General features: G+C 45.9%; 1 protein-coding gene across 3 annotated transcripts in view; it reads left to right on the top strand.

Annotated features, from left to right (window-relative positions):
• The window catches only part of ZFP64 (ZFP64 zinc finger protein), a 72,658-nt gene that overhangs the window by 13,504 nt on the left and 38,235 nt on the right, over nt 1-20,919 (top strand). The window contains exons 3-6 of one of the 3 annotated variants that reach the window (XM_043883206.1): nt 3,292-3,453; nt 4,898-4,960; nt 8,911-9,162; nt 15,277-17,183. In XM_043883206.1, coding sequence (XP_043739141.1) covers nt 3,292-3,453; nt 4,898-4,960; nt 8,911-9,162; nt 15,277-16,526 — 1,727 coding nt within the window. In that variant the 3' untranslated portion in view covers nt 16,527-17,183. Of the gene's footprint in view, nt 1-3,291; nt 3,454-4,897; nt 4,961-8,910; nt 9,163-15,276; nt 17,184-20,919 lie in introns of those variants that run through there. The other 2 variants (XM_043883205.1, XM_043883207.1) reach the window with 2 other exon arrangements.

Here is a 20,919-nt window from a genome sequence, read left to right as displayed (position 1 = left end):
GGCCTTGAACTTTGGGAGAAAGTTAAAAATGAGACTCCCCCATCCCACCCACACCTCTAGAAAGCAGCAGCTCATGCTACAGATCACCCCAGTGGAAAGAAGGGTTGAGAACATTCTTCCCTGGGGGTGAGTTCACGCCTCTGCTAGAAGCGCTTCCCCCGCTCAGCAGATCTGGGTGCTTGGGGTTGTCCCTGCTGCCTTCACGTCTGCTGGACACTCAGATTCCACTATTTATGCCAAATCTGAAGACAGACAAGGGACCCCCCCCAAGTGACCCCTCCAGTTGGATGCCTCCCCCAAAGACACCAAAAGCACGTGCAGCAAAGGCAAAAATAGACCAGCAGGACTGCCCCAAACTTCTGTGCGCCTAAGGAAACAGCCAGCAGAATGTAAAGACAGCCTCCTGGGTGGGAGGAAATACTTGCAAACCAGACTTCTGAAAAGGAGCTGCCGCCCAGAATACTCTCACGGTTCCCCTTTGCTGGGACTCTCCACAGAAGAGATGCTGAGGCTTGTGGGGGCGGGGCAGGGGGGCGGTCAGCAGACAGGCCGGCCGTCTCCAGATAGGGTGGGAATCCCAGGCTCAGGACCATCCCGAACCCCGGACTCACCTCCCGGAGGGTTACAGACTCCGCAGCCGGACTGTAGGGAGTGCCTGGCCACCCTCACAACCCCCCACCCCCCACCCCTGTGCCCCCAGTCTTCTTTCTGTCCCATTTACGTCGGGGTGGCATGACCAGCCGGGGGAGCCTGTGGGTCCTGTGACCGGGGAAGCCCCCCGGTCCCAGACAGGTGGTTGCTCCCCCTCAGCCTTGATCATTCCCGCTCAGAGTCTGGTGCCCAGTTCTGTTCAGCTGTGGGGATTAGTGTTTATTAAGACTCAGCTGAGGCCATATCCTGCACTACTGATGCTCTCATGTAGCTTCCCGATATCCTCGTGAAGCCGGCACAGTGATTATCCCCACTGACGGGCGAGGAAACTGAGGCCTAAAGGAGATCCTCGGCTGGCCTGAAGTCCCCCCCGTAGGAAGTGGCTGAGCCTGGACTCACGTCAGCTCAGAGACACGTGATAACACCTGAAGCGGGGCTGCAGCTGGGAATCAGCGAGATGGCTGCCGGCCCGGAGGCAGTCACCAAGGAATTGTCTCTGCACGTTTGTGAATGACCTGGATTATTATCAGGAATCACTGCTTTACTCACTTTGGCGGAGATGTGTGCATTTTTTTGGGGGGGAGCTATGTGTGTTCGGTTTAATTTTTGTTTGAAATGTCTCCTGAGATACTGCAGGATGATTCAGATTGAAAATGAAAAGTAACTGTGCTCAGAAATACCTAGAAATAGTAGTAGGGGGTCAGTTTGATATTGATGAAGCAAGTTTTGTTGCTGGAGAAACAACCATTGGTTTTTGCAAAGCAACAACTGAGAGAGATGGATTCCCTCAGTTAGACAAAGTTGGGTTAGGGTTCACTGCCGAGCTGCATGGAAAAGTACGGTCTGCACCATTAGTTCTCAGACTTGTGTTTATCAGAATCACATGGGCCACCTGTTAGACCAGATTGCTGGGCCCACCCTAGAGTTTCTGGTTCAGTAAGCTGGGGTGGGGCCCAAGAATTTGCCTCTGTAGCAGATTCCTAGGTAAGTCCAGTGCTGCTGCCTGGGGACCCAGCACTGCTGGCTGGGGGCCACACTTGGAGAACCAGTAGCTAAATCCCACAGATGAAGCATCTCAACAAGAGGCAGGTGTAGTTGATCAGGTCATCAGAGAGACTTGGCAGGAAGATGGAACTCCAGTTTGTCAGAATCTTTTGCCAGCTTTAAACAAAAGCCGCTGAACTCCCTGCTACATGTTTCAGCTGAGAAGAATGGAAACCATGAGTTTGCTCAAACGCCAAACGCTGGTCCACCTGGTTGTTCTTTGACATACGTTGGGATGAAGTTGTCATTGCTCAAGTTGCCCAAGAGGTACATGCCAGGAACGTGGATTTCCTGTCAAATGTTCAATGAAGTCTCAAAGAACTCACTCAATACATATAAAATGTCTAAGGAATATCAATATATGTAAAATACCTAAAAGGAATATGAAAGCAATGCATTATCATGTGTTGAATTGACAGTTTTTAAAAATTTATTGTATATAAAATAATGTGACATCTTACGGTCTATAACATCTTAGCTTCAAAGAGAGAGAATGTTTAAGAGAAAATATAACTGGCACCTCAGACCTTTGGCATGAGTATTACTGCTTCAGCCAAAGCCGAAATAAGGAATGATGTCAGGCCCGTGTTGATTTAAAGAAGTGTACTTTGTAAATACAGTGGAGAAGTGTCAAAGGTGGTGCCTCCGTGACTGAAGTTTGGGAAGCAGAACGTGACGTGGGCTCTCAAAATCATCAGGAGGGCCTCTCAGCCGGACAGGTTCACCAGAAGTCCCAGAGGCTGTATTTACTCCTGTCTGCAGCCAGATCTCCATGTGACGATTACAGATACTACAGGAAGAGAGAAAACACATATTCCCAAACTGCAAACTGTAAACTTAATTAACAAAGCAGTGAAAACAATTTTAAGAAAAGACATTTGGGACTGCCTGTTTTACCTGTTACAATGACAAGAGTGAAAGATGATAATGATGTTTGGTCTTCTTTTTATTCTTTTTCCCCCAAAACTTCAGTGAGAATATAAGGTTGTTTGGTGGGTTGGTTGGCTTTAGGAGTGCTTGAAGAGTATTTGTGTTTAGAGAGCATTCGTAGTTTGCCCAGAATTCCTTCAGTCAGTTCCTTTCTGGTTTTTGTAAGGATTTTGTGATAAAGCTTATGAAAGTACAGTACCTAATGCATTTGGGTGAAGTTAACAGAAAACCTACCTGGTATAAATGATACGACATTTCTTGTTTATTTAATGAGTGTAGATTTGAATGGGTTTTAGGACTCTGGCTCAACATCTCGCTTTATGGTTACAAAGGGGCTGCCTGAGATCCAGACATCACATCCTCATCAGACGTGTCCAAAGACAAATAGTAGGGCAACCAGGGCAGCAAGAATGAGTTTTCCTCAACGACCTCTCTTTCTGCCCCCACCTTTTTTTTAAATCAGGGAGAACATCTTTTCCAGAAACACCCCCAGCGGATGTTCTCTAGGGACCTCATTGGCTAGAACAGGGTCACGTGATCACCCCTAAGCAGCAAGAAACAGTGGGAAAACAATCTAACATATTTATTCTCACAAAGGGAAGTAGGCAAAGGGAGAGGCTACTGGGTATTCATATTATGAAAGTTAATAATCATCCTATCTTTCAGTTTCAGCTCCGGAATTTGTGTTTGAACATGGCTATCAAACGTATCTGCCCACGGAAAGCGACGAAAACCAGACAGACACTGTCATCTCTGTCCCTGCCAAGTCGCGTGCCAAAAAGCCCACCGCCCCACCTGCTCAGAAAAGGCTTAACTGCTGCTACCCAGGTAAAGGCGACGTTGAGTCCTGCTTGGGTAGAGAATTTGACGTCTAACAGGTCCAGGGCTCGAACTCCTGAATTCCCGACAGCTGGGCAAAGATGTGCTCCAAACTGCCTGGCTTAGAAATCAACCCCACAGAATTTTCATCGTTACATATGACCCACCTCTCACTGTCTCTGGTCACCGTGCACTTGGACTCTAAGACGTTAACAGCCAAGGATCTCTGAATGGGACTAGTGAGAATTTCAGATTACTGTGAATTTTTCTTGGTGCCACAGCTTAGGACGATATCCAGAAAAACTGTCCCTTATTTACTTTAAAAAAGGGAAACAAAAAAACTTATTTGGAAATAATTTCAGACTTGGGGAAAAGTTGCAAAAAATAGTACAAAAAGTTTCTGAGCACCGTTTTGTTATTGTTCAGTCACTAAGTCGTGTCTGACTCTTTTCCACCCCATGGACTGCAGCATGCCGGGCTCCCCTATCCTTCACTGTCTCCTGGAGTTTGTTCAAATTCATGTCCATTGCAGTCGGTGAAGCTAGCTAACCATCTCATCCTCTCCCGGCCCCTTCTTTTCCCTTCAACCTTTACCTTTCATCTGGATTTCCCAAATATTAACATATTACATTTGCTTTGTTTTTTTTCTGGTGGTTGGTGGTTTAGTCGCTCAGTCGTGTCTAGCTCTTTGCGACCCCATGGATCACAGCCTGCCAGGCTCCTCTGTCCATGGGATTCTCCAGGCAAAAATACTGGACTGGGTTGCCATTTCCTCCTCCAGGGGATCTTCCCAACCGAGGAATCGAACCCAGGTCTCCTGCATTGCAGGCAGATTCTTTACCAACTGAGTTACAAGGGAAGCCCCTGTTTTTTTCTAAATATACATATATTTCCCCCAAAGTTGTAGACATGACTTTTACCTCTAAGTACCTCAATATATACTTCCTAGAAACAAGGAAATTCTTTTATAAATCCATAATCATCAAAATCAGGAAATTAACATTGATAAACGCTGTTATCAAACTGCTGACTTTATTAAGATTATGCCAACAGTCTCATTAACATCCTCTGTATCAAAAGAAAAATATTTTCCCCTTGGTCCAGGATCCAATTTGAGGTCACACATGGCATATAGTTCTCATGTGTCTTTGGTTTCCTTTAATGCTAAGCTTTTGTCTTTCATGAACTTGATATTTTTGCAAAGTAACCGGCCAGTTATTGCATCAAACGTTCATCACTTTGGGTTTGTCTGATTAGATTTCGGTGCAGCAGTTTGAGTAGGACACACAGAAGTGATGTTCTGTGCTTCTTGATACCTGGTATGAGGATTCACACTGATACCTGCTGGTCCCGTTGCCATGGTATTGGTGTTCATCTGTGGGTTAGGGAGGTTGCTTCTCCATTCTAAAGTGACTGTTTCCCTCTGGCATTGATCTTTCCTTGCCTTTTTAAGGTTGCCAGTTCAAGACTGCCTATGGTATGAAGGACATGGAACGTCATTTAAAAATCCATACTGGTAAGTGGTCACACACATCCCCCCTCTGCTGGGAGGTGGGAGTCCAGACAGGTCAAACACATGATATGACACAGACCTCATTGGTCATCACAGGAATACAAATACAAATGAAATAAAAACAAGACGCTGTTTCTACACATGATTTTGTCAGAAAATGTTTAGAGCAAGAAAACTCAGTGCTAGAATCGATATGAGCAAACTTAGGAGTGGAAATGTGAACTGGTGTGGGCATTTTGAAAATTGATCTGCCAGAATTAATTACAATTTAAATGCACCTGCTCTTCTCATCTGGAGGAGAATATCCTATAAGCGTGTGTGTGTATGGTGTGTGTGTAATGACCGGTAAACAGAGCAAGAAGGGGGAGAATAGTAACTTTTCACTGAGGTATCTTTACACTGCATCATTGGATGGATACCTGAATGTGTTACTTTTGCAGTTTCCAAGGGGAAATTTAACAAAAACTATTTTAAAAGAAGAAAAAAAGATTGATGCATGGAAAAGAAAACCACGATGATTTCTTGTGATTTAACTTTCTTTAATGTATCATTTTTGTGTCTCCCAGACTTTACACATGGAGAAAGAATTGCTTTTAGGCTATTTTTAACAAAGTATTAGATGCTTATAAGTCAAATGATATAGTCATGTATAAATTCAATGAGTATCCATGTATATGAGGGAGGGACGCTGAAATTTGTCATGGGCATCACTAATTGCCCAAAATCTGCTCCTTAGCCTCAGATAAGTATCTATAAGATAAAATAAAGAAGACAGAATATCCAGCAGTTATCTCAGATATTCCTTGGCCAGGGCCAGTGATTGCTTTGTTGCACTGGGGTCACCATCAGGTCTAACCAGCCTCACAGCATCTTGTCATTTGAATTTCATCAAGTTATCAGACTCTGAAATTATTACGTTCCAGGTATTGGTAAGCATTCTCAATGTATCAAGCAATAAATCTCTCCTGGTGGGTTTCCTCTGTTGAAGTTCCATCAGTCACATAGAGCATATTCATCATTGCAAGTGTAAAGTGCTATCATGATTCATGAAACTTAGGGAAATATTATAAAAGTATCAGTGAGGACAGTGACCTGAAGTTCACTGCTGCAGACCCTCAGGGAGCTTCCTCTCCTCCCAGTTAACCAGGCTTGGATTTGTAAGGTGGTTTCTGCAACAGAGGTAACTGCAGCGCCTCCATTAACATCCTCAAGTCTGAGAGCTGACGGCGTGCCCTTGCCTTAGAAGGGGGTGTGGCCAGGACCAGCAGGAGCCGGACTCTTTGCCAGTAGCGCTGGCCAGAAGCCACCCGCCCAGCTCCCCCACTGTCCAGCATCCGTACACGGGCTGGCACCCACGGACGCTGCGTAGCAGCTGAAAGTACTGAGAAGTGACGGTTGCTGGATTTTCTGACTATGAACATTTTTAATAATAAAATTATAATCTTTAATACACTTCCGTAGATGTATTCTTAAATCCCAGATGTTTATTATCTGAAGATAGTGATGACCTTTGACTGACAATTGACTTTAGCACTTAGCTATTTAGGATTTGGTCAAACTATGTGTTTGGCATGTAAAAAGTGAAAATCCTAACTCATTGCCTACCTCCTTCGTATCTGATACCTGCCCAGAAGTCATCAGTCTTTAGAGTCCAGCGCGTCTCATCCTTAAATTTTGGCTGATACTAGGCTTGCTGTGCTTGTAACTCAGGCGTGTCTGGCTCTTTGCGACCCCACGGACTGCAGCCCCCAGGCTCCTCTGTCCATGGGATTCTCCGGGCAAGAACACTGGAGTGGGTTGCCATGCCCTCCTCCAGGGGATCTTCCCAACCCAGGGATCGAACCCGGGTCTCCCACATTGCAGGCAGATTCTTGACCATCTGAGCCACCAGGGAAGCCCATACTGGGCTTAAACAGACACAAAATGTACTTTTTCCATTTCTTATAAAATTAATATTGTATACACTGTCACTGCAGCTTGCTGTTTCTCACTTAATGGTGGAGGTCTTTCCACATCCCTATGTGTATGTATCTACCTCATTCTTTCAATGGCCAAGTAGGAAATTGGTTCATTAATTTACAGTATATCCATACAGTGAAATACTTCACCCTTAACAACTATGTTCTAGAAATTTAATGATATGAACATGTTTGAAATTATTTCAAGTATAAGAAAGTAGTCAATAATAGGGAGACAGTGTTGCATTTGGCTAAGAAGGCAAGGCCATCCTGGATTCTGATCCAAGTTGAGAGGGTTAAGTAAAATCATTGAGAGATACAGTACCATTCAAAAATAAGTGTTTAAATTGGTATTGGCCAGGAAGGCTTTTGTACCCCAAAATGTACACACACACATACAAAAGTCATCGGAAAAGTATACATCAGAAAATTGGCAGGTGTTCAAGGGTGGCAGGGCTTCCCTCATAGCTCAGTTGGTGAAGAATCCGCCTGCCATGCAGGAAACCCCAGTTCAATTCCGGGGTCGGGAAGATCTGCTGGAGAAGGGATAGGCTACCCACTCCAGTATTCTTGGGCTTCCCTTGTGGCTCAGCTGGTAAAGAATCCGCCTGCAATGCGGGAGACCTGGGTTTGATCCCTGGGTTAGGAAGATCCCCTGGAGAAGGAAAAGGCTACCCACTCCAGTATTCTGGCCTGGAGAATTCCATGGACTGTACAGTCCATGAGGTCGCAAAGAGTCGGACACAGCTGAGCGACTTTCACTTTCACTTCACTTTCACGGGTCGCAAGATGACAGGTGTGTCCGTGAATACAGATTAAGCTGCTGGGACAGAGAAGCTCAAATGCCAGCTCACACACGGCAGGGCTTATGTCTGTCTCCCATGACTGTCCAGAGGTAAGCAGGCGGTCTAGGCAGAGAGGCAGCTGTGTTCTGGGAGGTCGTCTGGGGACTGACGTTCCCTCTGGTGTTCCCGTGCGTTAGGTACACATCCACCCCCTGCAGCCGTGCTGTCCTCACATGTGCGTCCACCTCCCTGTCTTGGGAACAGCTGGCCAGACAGGTGCAAAGAGAGAAAGTAAAAGTCAAGCAATTTCCCTCTAGGAAAGGAGCACGTTCCCCTTCTTTGCTCTTTGATTGATGATGACTTTATCGCAGAATCAACCCTGGCTGCAAGTAAGGCTGAGAAATGCATTCTTAGGCTGGTCAGCCATGAGCTCAGAGACTCTGAGTTTTAGGCTGTGTCTGTTATGAAAAAGAAGAAACACAAATGGGTATAAAGGACAATGTTCCTCATTTTTACTTAGCTGCACTTTAAAAATTTGAGTTGCTTTCTATTTTTAATTGATAAGGAACTCATATTCGCTGTCAGAAAAATTAGAAAATACTAATAAACAAAATAGAAGAAGCAATTCCCCCTCTCCCAAGATGTTAGCTCTTTGCCTGTTATCCATCTAGTTTTATTTATTATTATTATTTCTTTATTTGACTGCACTGGGTCTTAGCTGCAGCATGTGGGATCTAGTTCCTTCACCAAAGATTGAACCCTAGCCCCTTGCATTGGGAGTGCAGAGTCTTAGCCTCTGGACCACCAGGGAAGCCCCATCTAGTTTTATTTTTTAACTGGAGTATAATTGCTTTATAATGGTGTTCTAGATTCTGCTGTCCAACGAAGTGAATCAGCTATGTGTGTATGTATGTTTAAGTATATATATGTAATATACATATGTTACATATATGTCATATATGTGTGTGTGTGTATATCCCCCCCTACCACCCCACCCTCCGGGTCATCGCAGAGCACCAAGCCAGCTCCCTGGGCTGTCCAGCTGCCCGCACTCACTGTCTGTTGACGACTAAAACCCATCCAGCAGGTCTGGGGGGGAGTTTCAAAATATTCTCGGGTGACTCTGCCTTCCTCTTTTCTAAAGGCAGCGGGAAGTAAGCCTTTTTCCTTTTCCATCTTGTTCCCTGCTGCCGCATGTGCTTGTTTGAAGGCGACAAGCCCCACAAGTGTGACGTCTGCGGCAAGTGCTTCAGCCGGAAGGACAAGCTGAAGACCCACATGCGCTGCCACACGGGCGTGAAGCCCTACAAGTGCAAGAGCTGCGACTACGCGGCCGCCGACAGCAGCAGCCTCAACAAGCACCTGCGCATCCACTCGGACGAGCGGCCCTTCAAGTGCCAGATCTGCCCCTACGCCAGCCGCAACTCCAGCCAGCTCACCGTGCACCTGCGCTCCCACACCGGTGAGTCCTCCGGGCGGCCCTCGCCCTGCGCGCCCGCCGCTGCCGCGTCGATCGCCGGCACCTTCAGGCGCTGAGTCCCAGCCTCGGGAAAGAACTGCGCACGTCAGTTCCTCCCCCGGTGGGCCGTCTTGCTCTTCATCTGCTCAGAAGCGTCTTTCTCTGTACAACAGGCGAGAACAGTAAAGTTACAACTTTAGGCCTATCTTTATGTAGCTCTGTAACTCACTCACTAGTATTTAATCTAGAAGTTGCTCTAAATGCATTTTTAGTAAACGCCTGCATAACACATGCTTAGACATTTCAGTGATTTTTTTAAAGAATACTCATCAGTTCAACATGGGACAGCTTGATGGAAAAACTCAGCAGAGTAGGTAACTTAACAAATTATGTGTGTTTCCCTTTTCGCAAGTGTGTGTTTGTTAGCTTTTGACTCATTGACGCTGTGTAACAACCACCACAAAAATCTCAGTGGCATATTATATTAGTAAAAGCATTTATTGCTCACATACTTCAGGTCAGCAGGGGGTTGGCTAGACATTCCATTGATCTTTGCAGGGCTTGATCATGCGTGTGGGAAAGGGCAGGTGTCCACTGACCTTGGCTGGGCATCTGCTGGCTGTCCCCCGGCTTTGGCCGGGGCAGTCTGACTGTGTCCACATATCTCATGGCCTCCTTCTGGGACCAGTGGGCTACTCCACACTTGTCCTTCCATGAGGATGGCAGACAAAACAAGCATGCCCCAATGTGTAAGCTCATTTCAAGCCTCTGCTTGCATCCCATTGGCTAAAGTCAGTTACCTGATTGCACCTGGTATCAAGGGGTGGGGCTGAGCTCACCCACAGTGGAGGGTCATCAAAGGTTACATAGTGGAGGCCGTGAACCAACCAGGGTTCACGCCACCCTCATCTACTTCCCTCTGACACGCACATGCATTCTTGCTCTCCCCAGACCCCCACAAATCACATCTAATCATAGAATCAGGTTTAAAGACCAGGATCCTATAATCTCCATCATGTACAGATATGGCCTCTCTTGACCTAGAGCCTTTTGAATTTGAAATAAAAAGACAAGTTGTCTGCCCCCACACTCCCAACACACAGCAGTGAAACACGGTCAGAATACGTACAATAATCCTGCCATTCCAAAGGGGGAGGACAGGAGGCACTTGGCCGTCACTGGCCCACAGATTTCTGAACTCTCTCTGGAAAGATGCTTCCAGGTCCCCCAACTCTGAGGACAGGGAATGTTTCTTGAATAAGCGTTGACCCAGCTGCCTGGTTTTCGGCTCTGTCCCCTGCAGCATCCTTTCCTCACCTTCCTTTACCACTTCTGAAAAGGAGTGGAAATGTGCTTTTGAGAAACTTTCTCCACCTGCTTCCTTCCTACAGAACCTTGGGATCTTTTTGGATTTTATTTTACTGTAGACTGGTGAGCTACCTTAAAAACGTTGTGCATTTCCTGGGTATCTGTGTCAGAAGCCACACCCATACTTATCTTGGAGACTTGCCTTTCTTCTAAACCTAATTATAGACACTTTTGGCATGTAACCTTCTGGAGGTTGAAACCAGTGAGGCTTTTAGGAATCCTTGTCCAGCTGAGAGGACTTAGCTGGCACCAACTTTATTCTTTTGGAGATTTTAGCAAGGAACCTTATGCTTATACCCCTCTTTCCTCATTTGTTCTTCCCTCTGAGATCAGTTCCCTGGATATGATCTTTGTCCCCAGGCTCTTGTCTTACTTTGAAAATCTTTCACTGGTTGGAGATGAGAAGCTTCATCCAGCCCAGCACTTCTTTGAATTTCTACATTGTCTCTAAATTCCATTTTGAAATGGCCTGTTCTTCTTTGAGTTTGTCTCTTTCTTATGGGACCTTATCAGATGCAGCTTGTAAGACACTTTCACTGTTCTACTTAGAACTAATCTCTTTGCTCAAATCCAAACTTCAGTGGGTACACTTTCTGTCTTCTGAGTTAGAACAGGCGACAGTTTTACCAAACTGTAAATACCGGCCGTTAATTAAATACTGGCCATTGCCACTGTTCCCCGCCTCTCCCTGCCACCCAGTCCCAGTCAGCGCTACGTATTTTAGTTTTCTGTTACAGCAGCACTAGTTTCTGGATGCTAACGTGTCTGTCAGTTATCTAATGTCACAATGATGCTGTGTAACAAAAGGCCCCAGAAAACCTCAGTGGATGTAAGACGCCTTCTCTGCTCGTGTTTGGGGATCAACTGAGTGTCACCTGGTCAACTCCGCTGGTCTTCGCTGGGCTCACTTACAAATCTGAGAGTCTGCCGGCCGTGGCTGGGTGTCCAGTGGCCTTGGCTGCAGCAGTCCAGCTCTGCCCCGCCTCTGTCACCTTCCTTCTAGGACCAGCGGGCAAGGACAGGATTGACCTTCTTGTGGCAATGGATGACAGAGGTACCCGTGGGCAAACCCTGATTCACAGACCCTGATTCAAGGCATTACTTGTACCAAGTCTAGTTAACATACCATCCGCCAAACCCAGTGACATGATTGAGGCTATTTGGGGGGTCATGGACGGTCACCCTGCCTCTGCCGGGAGAGCCTGCGTGATCACAAACCTGGAAGAGGCCGTGGCTGCAGAGAGGGCCAGGAGGTGGGGACGTCTGGGGACATCAAGATACTACAGCAAGCTAAGACGCTGGCACGACTGGTGTCCATTTGATTTTCTTCAGAAGTCTCTCCCACCTAAGTTAGGGGCACTGAAGTGTGCATTTAGCAAAGTGGGTCAGAATCACCTTAGGAGGGAACACTTACCATTTATAGTAGCATATTTAAGTTGGTCTAGAAAAGGTATATTTTCTGAAAATTTAAATGTATGCCATCTATGCAGTGTCTCCATGGAACATTCATCCCTTTTATAAATCTGTGGCACTTGTAAATTTTTATAAATTATAAAATTAATAGAAGTTTGTTTTTACCTTTTTATCTCTTTGATCAACTACCTTGTCTTAGTAGCAACCTAAACTCAAGAAAGCCCTGTCAGCTTAAATATGGCAGTTGCTTATTCATTGAGCAACATTCATTGAGTCCCACCAGGTACCAGACAGTGTGGGGACCAGGTAATGGGCAGGAACGAACGTAGTCATTAGCTTTGGAGAATTTCTGGTCCTGTGTGACTGGTACTGACATTTCTGTCTCATTTAAGAAATTAATTTATGGTTAAAAGGAAAAGGACTTCCCTGGTAGCTCAGCTTGTAAAGAATCTGCCTGTAATTCAGGAGACCCTGATTCAATTCCTGGGTCAGGAAGATCCCCTGCAGAAGGGATAGGCTACCCACACCAGTATTCTTAGGCGTCCCTGGTGGCTCAGATTATCAAGAATCCGCCTGCAATGCGGGAGACTGGATTATATCCCTGGGTCAGGAAGATCCCCTGGAGGAGGGTATAGCTACCCACTCCAGTATTCTTGCCTGGAGAATTCCATGAACAGAGGATCCTGGCAGGCTTCAGTCCACGGGGTTGCAAAGAGTCGGACATGACTGAGCAACTTTCACTTTCACTTTAAAAGGAAAAAGAAAATATAAAAATTTTTTTAAAAAGGAAAAAGATGATGATGATGAAGAGATTTAAACCCTCTGCTTTCATGTCAGAAAGTGTTGTTAAGCTCTGCAACTCAGCTGTGAGATTTAGTTACCTGGTTTTTCCAGGTTTGACCTTTGCTGGTTGCTTTGAAAAAAAAAGGCAAACAGATGGTCACTAATTTGGGCAGTGATGTAATTGGAATACCTAGTAGAACATTCTGGAGCAGCAGTTCTTCCTCTGAATTCACAGACACCTCCACCAAGAGATCCATGGGTAGACTTTAGGAGGTCCATGAACTTGGATGAGGGGAAAAATGACATCTTCATTCTCACTGATTTTACTGGAATGTGATATGTCCTTCAGTTATGAAAATGGGCATCCGATCTGATTACGGTATGTGTGAAACCTTGCCATCCACAGAAGTCACAGATCTTTTTATAGCGAGTGTTTTTGATAGATCAAAATATAGTTTACTTTCTTCTCTATTTAGAAATTACTGTAGTCACTAGACCCGCCACTGGAGCTTGTCACTTCATGCACTAATGAAGCACACACATTGCCAAATCACAAGATTTTTTCCTTCAATTTTTAATAACTCCGGGTACAATCAGTTTCTCTTGTCTTCCCATTGATTTTTATTTTAGTTTACCTTGTGCATTTAAACATTCTCCTGAGAAAGGATCCACGGACTTCACTGCCAAAGGGGGGCCCCGTGGCATAGAAAAGGTTACGAGCAGCATTCTCAGGCAGAAGTCAGCAGGCTTTTTCTGCTTGAATAGTTTCCTCCGTGTATTCATGGCCGTGCTGGTCTCTGTTGCTGCACGTGGCCTTCCCCCGGTGCAGTCAGTGGGCCGCCCCACGGTCGGGGTGCCCTGGCTCCATCGCGGGGGCAGCTCCCAGTGTGGGGAACGGGCTATAGGGCGCAAGGGCTCAGCATCGCAGCGTGAGGGCTGAGCAGTTGCGGCTCCCCGGCTCCGGGGCGCAGGCTCGGCAGTCGCGGCTCACAGGCCTGGTTGTTCCGAGGCGTGTGGGAGCTCCTGGGCCAGGGATCGAACCAGCATCTCAGGGAAGCCCAGCGAACTTTTTCCATAAAGAGCCAGATAGTTAACACTGGAGGCTTTGCGGACCGTACAGTGTCTGTCACAGATACTCACCTCTGCTGATGCAGCATGAAAGCAGTCATCAGCGACACATGATCAGATGGACACGACTGTGTTACAGTAAAACTTTATTTACAGAAACGAACTGTGGGCCGGATTTGGCCCATAGTCTGTGTAGCTTACCATTCCTTGTTCGAGAGTTTTGTGTGAATGACCTTAGTGGCATTTTAGTCATGCAAAGCGTTGTTTGGTTTGGAGCATCTTCATTTTCTCAAAGCTTGTTTAATCTGCTCCCTGCCATCGTTAATTGCATTTATTGAACATCTCACAATGATGTTATAAGTCTTATACCAAAAAGCCGAAGCACAGTCCCACTCTTTTAGGTTTACAGTAAGAAAGCCTTGGTCATATGTACGGATAATGACCCAGCATCTAAAAATACCAGCTTTGGAATCAGCCTGGGTTGGAATCCGAGCTCTGCCGTGTACTACCTAGTGACTGTGAACGAGTGATGTAGTCCCTCTAGGCCTCAGTCTTCTCATTCATAAATAGTGCTGAGAATAATGTTGACATCGGTACCCACCTCATAGGAATGTCGGGATCTTCAAATGAGACCATTCTTGTGGAGTGCTCAGCAGGGCACCTGCCTTCCCAGAAGCCGCCGAAGCCTCTTAGCTGCTGTTTCTCTTGCTCAAACAGCATTGCAATGGGTGGGCTCACCAATTTGCTCCAATTATCAGACGATTGGGACTTGGCATTCACTGAGGAAATAAACTTGGAATATCCGTGTCCTTTCAGATGTTTGCAATTTCGCTTTTCCTGTTCATCTTTCACCGCACATGAATCTTAAAAAAAAAAATCAAGCAGCTGGATTTTGTAACTCCAAGAGTAAAGAACACAGCTGGCGATGTGGATAAATTAAGTTGCACGCAATAAACACATCTTTAATGATAAACATCTACATGAAGTATAACCGGGGCGTCTCAATCACTGTAAAAAGGATATTCTGATGAGTGAGCATGGAGCTGACTGATTTGAAAATGTACCCTTGAATCTGTTACAACACATAACTCAATCAAAATCAACGGATTATGCAAAATTATACAACTGTGAATGGCTCCCTGGCAGAACGAGCACATTAAGGGTAGGAAGAGCTAGCCTGATTGTTTTAAAGGATACAGTGAGCGTATTCACAAATCTTATTTTACGGGGGACGATTAAGCAGCTTGATTTTCAGTCTCCATTTTCCTTCCGGGTATGATGATGGTGGTGGTGGGAAAGTTTGGGGAAAGGAAAGACGCCCGGGACCCCCCCTCTTTTTTTTCCTCCCAGGGGCTGCTAGGAGCTGCAGTTAGAAGGTCTCCACGCGCCCGCCTCGGTTTAAGCGGGTTTCTGGTGTGTGCTTCGGGGGGATCCGCTGTGATTGTTGCCTGCCTGTTCTTATCGAACCTCACCTTGTGTTGACAGGGGACGCCCCCTTCCAGTGCTGGCTCTGTAGCGCCAAGTTCAAAATCAGCTCGGACTTGAAAAGGCACATGCGCGTGCACTCGGGGGAGAAGCCTTTCAAGTGCGAATTCTGCAGCGTCCGCTGCACCATGAAGGGGAACCTCAAGTCGCACGTGCGCATCAAGCACAGCGGGAACAGCTTCAAGTGTCCGCACTGCGACTTCCTGGGCGACAGCAAGGCCGCGCTCCGCAAGCACAGCCGGCTGCACCAGGCCGAGCACCCCGAGAAGTGCCCCGAGTGCAGCTACTCCTGCTCGAGCAAGGCCGCCCTGCGCGTCCACAGCCGCGTGCACTGCCCCGACCGGCCCTTCAAGTGCGGCCACTGCAGCTTCGACACCAAGCAGCCCAGCAACCTGGCCAAGCACGTGAAGAAGTTCCACGGCGACGCGCTCAAGAGCGAGGCGGCGGAGAGGAGAGACGCGGGCTGGCCGGGCGGCCGCCAGGCGGCCAGGCTGGACGCCAAGAAGACCTTCCACTGCGACCGCTGCGACGCCTCGTTCATGCGCGAGGACTCGCTCCGCAGCCACAGGCGGCAGCACAGTGAGTATGGGGACGGCAAGGGCGCCGACGTGACGGTGCTGCAGCTGCAGGTGGACGCCGGCAAGCCGCCCGCCGCGCCCCTGGCCGTGGGGCACCTGCCCCTGCCGCCCACCCCGGCCCCCCAGTTCAGCGAGGGCAGGGTCAAAATCATCGTGGGCCACCAAGTGCCCCCGGCCAGCGCCATCGTCCAGGCGGCGGCGGCCGCCGTGAACATCGTGCAGCCCGCCTTGGTGGCGCCGAACCCCGAGGAGCTGCGGGGCAACAGCCGGCTGCAGGTCCTCCGCCAGGTCAACCTGATCGCGCCCCCTGCGCCCCCGGGCTGCCCCGGCGAGGCCGCGGCGCTGCCCCAGCCGGCTGTCCTGCTGACCACCCACGACCAGACCCTCATCCCCGCCGCCCCGGGCGGCCCCCAGGAAGGCTCTGGCAACCAGACTTTCATCACCAGCTCGGGCATCACGTGCACCGACTTCGAAGGCCTGAACGCCCTGATCCAGGAGGGGACCGCTGAAGTGACGGTGGTCAGCGACGGAGGCCAGAGCATCGCGGTGGCCACCACGGCGCCGCCCATATTCTCCACGTCCCAGCAAGAGCTCCCCAAGCAGACTTACTCCATCATCCAAGGAGGGGCCCACCCAGCGCTGCTGTGTCCCGCGGATTCCATCCCGGACTAGTGCTTATAAAACAAGAGAAAGGGGGGGGGGAAAGGAGTGACACCCAAAAAGGACGTCAGAAAGAGAATTCTGTAAGAGAATTACTGTTTCCTTACTGTTTTCAAGGGCTGCTGTGAAAAACGCCTCGCCCCCATAATAAATTACAATTTTATACTGCTCACTGTAATTTTTGTACGCTGTGATGATTTTCAGACCTCTGAATCACCGTGTTGTAACTGCTGTAGAGTCTTCAATGCTACCAACATGATGCCATTTAGGGTTTGGAATGAAATGAGTAGTGAATACATTTGTTTGCTTCCAACTTGATTTCCCAACTCTAATAAAGGATTTTTCCATCTCATTAAATTTGTGTAGTAGATGGTACTTCTCGGCCTGTTGTGAGCTTCCATTCTGAAATCCCCCCAGTGTTTGGGGTAATAGTGTTTTAATACATGGATACAAATCTATTGGCACGAAGGACCATTTTCTACATAATGTTACATGGATATGCGACTAAAAACAGTTTAGTGCAAATGAGGGGGCGGGGGAAGGAATGGTTTCCTAATAAGTTGATACATGATTCAAACATAACAAATGTTAATGATTCTTTAGAGTCACCGTATGATTTGGGTTATTGGGGGCTGAGTTATATAATTAAAGAGAACTTGAACAAGCAAAGGTTCTTAGTCCTCTCTCATAAATAGTATGTAAACGTCTTACCTTCTTCACAGTCAAATATGTGTGGTGCCTAAAGTGACCCAACTATCGTTTTTGTTTTAAAACTTCAGAGTGACGAACCTGACATTTCTGTTTAGATGCTAATATAATGCAAGTTCCTGTTAGCCTTTAGGACAATTTTCTAGGATACCGTTGTGTTAGATATTAATATACATGCAGTCCCAGGGATCAGACAAGCGAGACTGGAAAAGCATCTATGTTTTTCCAAAATGTGGGCTGTACAGAGAAGAAAATTCACATTTTACTGTTTTGAATTGAAATGCCGTGTGATCAGTAGGTGGCGCCAGAGAGTAGTCTCAAGTTTCCCGTACTTCAAAGACCTGAGGCTTCCCTGGGGCTCAGATGGTAAAGAATCCACCTGCAATACAGGAGACCCAGGTTCCATCCCTGGATGGGGAAGATCTCCTGGAGAAGGGAGTGGCTACCCACGCCAGTATTCTTGCTTGGAGAATTTCATAGACAAAGGAGCCTCGAGGGCTACATAGTTGATGGGATCGCAAAGAGTAGGACACAACTGAGCAAATAACACTTTCACTTTCAAAGACCTGAATTAGGGTCTTCGTCTCTGATTTCCAGCTTCTAGCATTATCTTCAGCTCAGGATGGGCTCTTAACACACTCTAAATGAATGAAACATGCTCTCACAGAGCATCAGCAAAGATTGGTCAGGAGGGGAGGTTACACTTGTGAGAGAAGCATGTTTAAAATGAGAGAACACTTTAGATACATTTTTACCAGAGTCATCAACACTTTAATTTCTGTAACACATGAACTTATTAAAATTCTCATGCATATCAACTCACTTTTACATAAAGATACTATCCCCCCTTTTTTGTAATAGCAAACTGAGAAACGATGCAAAATGGAGATGCCGGAAACCTTGAGAGTTGCCTGTTAGAAACAGAAAGCCAGCTTTCCATAGACACAGAGTTCAAGCTGCGTTTTGTCTTCTGTTTTTGGTCCCTTCCATTTGAACACAGTTTTGATAATTCACATATCTTCTTTGCCAGAATTTATTTTCAGCTATGGTAATATGGTATTTATTTATCAGCTATGGTAATAATGCATCATTAACTGTGGTTTGGTAAGAAATCAAAAAACTTGCAGTTTACTCTGTTAGTATTTTAGTTATTTTATCACTTTAGGATTATTGCCTGCCGCTCTTTGAGAAAATATTCAGCCACTAAATTCTAGCTGGGAAACTGTCATGAACCTATGTTCTATATGTTTCTTTTTTCCCAGTGTGCCCCTTGCTTGAACTTTTAAATGATATTTTCCTGCTTATGAATGTTATGTAGTCAAGATAGAAAATATGGGAACCATGTTACAACTCTTCCTCCAACATACGAATGGGTTATGTCCTGATAAAGCCATCATTAGGTTGAAAATATTACTAAGTCGAAAATATCATTAAGTCAAAAATGCATTTAATGCAGCTAATCTACTACTAAACATAGCTTAGCCTCACCCACCTTAAACATGCTCAGACCATTGAGTTTAGCCGACCGCTGGGCTGGTACAAAGCCCAACAAAGCCCATTCTGTGGCAGGATATGGAATATCTCATGTAATGTATTTTGACTGCAGAAAGTGGCGGTCATGGATTGTAGGGGTACGGAATGGCTGGGAATGGCTGTAGGTGTATCACTGGTTCATCTTTGGGATCCCACGGCGGAATCACTGCCACTGCCCAGCCTCGGGAGAGACGATCAGACTGCAGAGTGCTAGCCCAGGAAAAGATCGAAATTCAAAGTACAGTTCCATTGAATGCGTATTGCTTTTGTACCATCGAAAAGTTAAAAAATTGTAAGTTGAGCCATCGTATAAATTTGGGGCCATCTGCATATATATTAAGAAAAATTCAAAGACACTGATAGTTTTACTACCCAGATGTAAAAATTGTGACCATCTTGATGTACCTTCTTCTAATCATTATTCTCTGTGCTTGCGTATGTTTTCTACCCCAGTTACAGAGCTGGGGTTGAATTGAGCACACTGTTTTCTTTTTATATACTATATTTGTCTTTATACCATTACATCTCCAGAGAGCTGCAGCTCTCCATTTATACATGTAAAGCACATACACATGCATGCGTGTACACACACGTGCATATTTGGATTTTTTTTTAACAAACTACAACAGGAAAACTTGTTCTTCCTGATAAACTATATATAGAGCTGGACAAAAACCAAGACAATAATCTCCAGCCTATTCTTACCCCACCCAAGCTAAGTAAGGTCTCTGTGTTCATACCAACTCAAAAGATAACCTAGAAAAGGTTTGTCCTTATTTTTGTAGTCTTGCACTATATACATTTCTCTCTGATGTGAGAAATGAAAGTGTTAGTCGTTCAGTCGTATCCGACCCTTTGCGAGCCCATGGACTGTAGCCCACCGGGCTCCTCTGTCCATGGAATTCTCCAGGCAAGAATACTGAAGGGGGTAGCCATTCCCTTCTCCGGGGGATCTTCCCCACCCAGGGATCGAACCCGGAACTCCAGATTCTTTGCCGTCTGGGCCACCAGTCGAGGTTTTCCTTGTTTTTGTGGTATCACACCACGTCCATTTCTCTCTACTTGCCCTTATTGCTCCACACGCAGTACTCTGTGTCAGTACAGCAACGCCTAACTTTTTTTAAGCAAAAGGTAGAGTGTGAATTACCGTGTTATAAGCACCCACCTCCATATTCGTGGATATTTTGGTGGTTTGGGCGTTTGTTTGCCATTACAAACTGCCACAGTAAATGTCTTACATAATTCCTCGTATTCATTTGTGCTTTATTTGCTTTCTGTAGGTTAGACTTCTCAAAGTGAGTTTCAGTGAGTTTCTGCAGTTTGCACTTGCGTAGACTCAGATGACTTTTTCAAAATGATGGTCTCACTGGGGTATGAGCCCCAGCTATCACCAGTCTCGGGTGTTACTGATCTTTTGAGGTCTAGTCCATCTGATGTGTGAAAACGGTCATCCGGGCTCTGCGTTCCCGGAGCTCCTGCTTTGATCTGCATCTCCCTGACGCCTCTGCGTAGACTTCTGATTATTTGCACTTTTCTTATCTATGAACTTTAAACTCATACTTTCATTTTTCTCCGTGGGTTGTTGGGCACATGGGACATGAACCCCATGTCTGTCACATGGATACCTTCTTCATTGTACATTCCTATGAAACTTGCCAATTTTTTTCTGTAATTAATGGTCTATTTGGATTTTATATCTCAACCTGATATATTTTGGTACTACAGACTTGGCAAAAGGAAAAAAAAAAACCATTCATTTCACTCTAAATTTTCAAATCTGTAGTATGTAATTCCACTTAGTCTCTTAAAATTATTTCGAATCTTCAGTATTTTTTTGGTCTAACAGCTTTCTGATTACCTTTTTTTGTTTGTTTGGGGTTTTGTGAAAGGTTTTGGGGGTTTTTTGTTTGACTTTTGGTTTGGTTTTGTTGTCGTTGTTGGGTTTGGGTTTTTTGGGTTTTGTTTTGCTTTGTTTTTTGGTATTTTCAATTTTCTCCTTAGGTAGTCTGCCAAGAGTTTATCTTGTTGTTTATGTAAAAGTAACGCTTTTGCTTTTATTTATTCTTTCTCTGCTTCTCCTCCATTTTATTCACTTCAGCATTTATCTTTATTTCAATGTTGTCTTTATTAATTCGTTCCCCTGTTTTTCTTTCAGTTTTTTTAT

Source organism: Cervus elaphus, chromosome 23, assembly GCF_910594005.1.
Source record: "Cervus elaphus chromosome 23, mCerEla1.1, whole genome shotgun sequence".
Lineage (NCBI taxonomy): Eukaryota > Metazoa > Chordata > Mammalia > Artiodactyla > Cervidae > Cervus > Cervus elaphus.
This window is presented reverse-complemented; position numbering and strand designations above follow the sequence as displayed.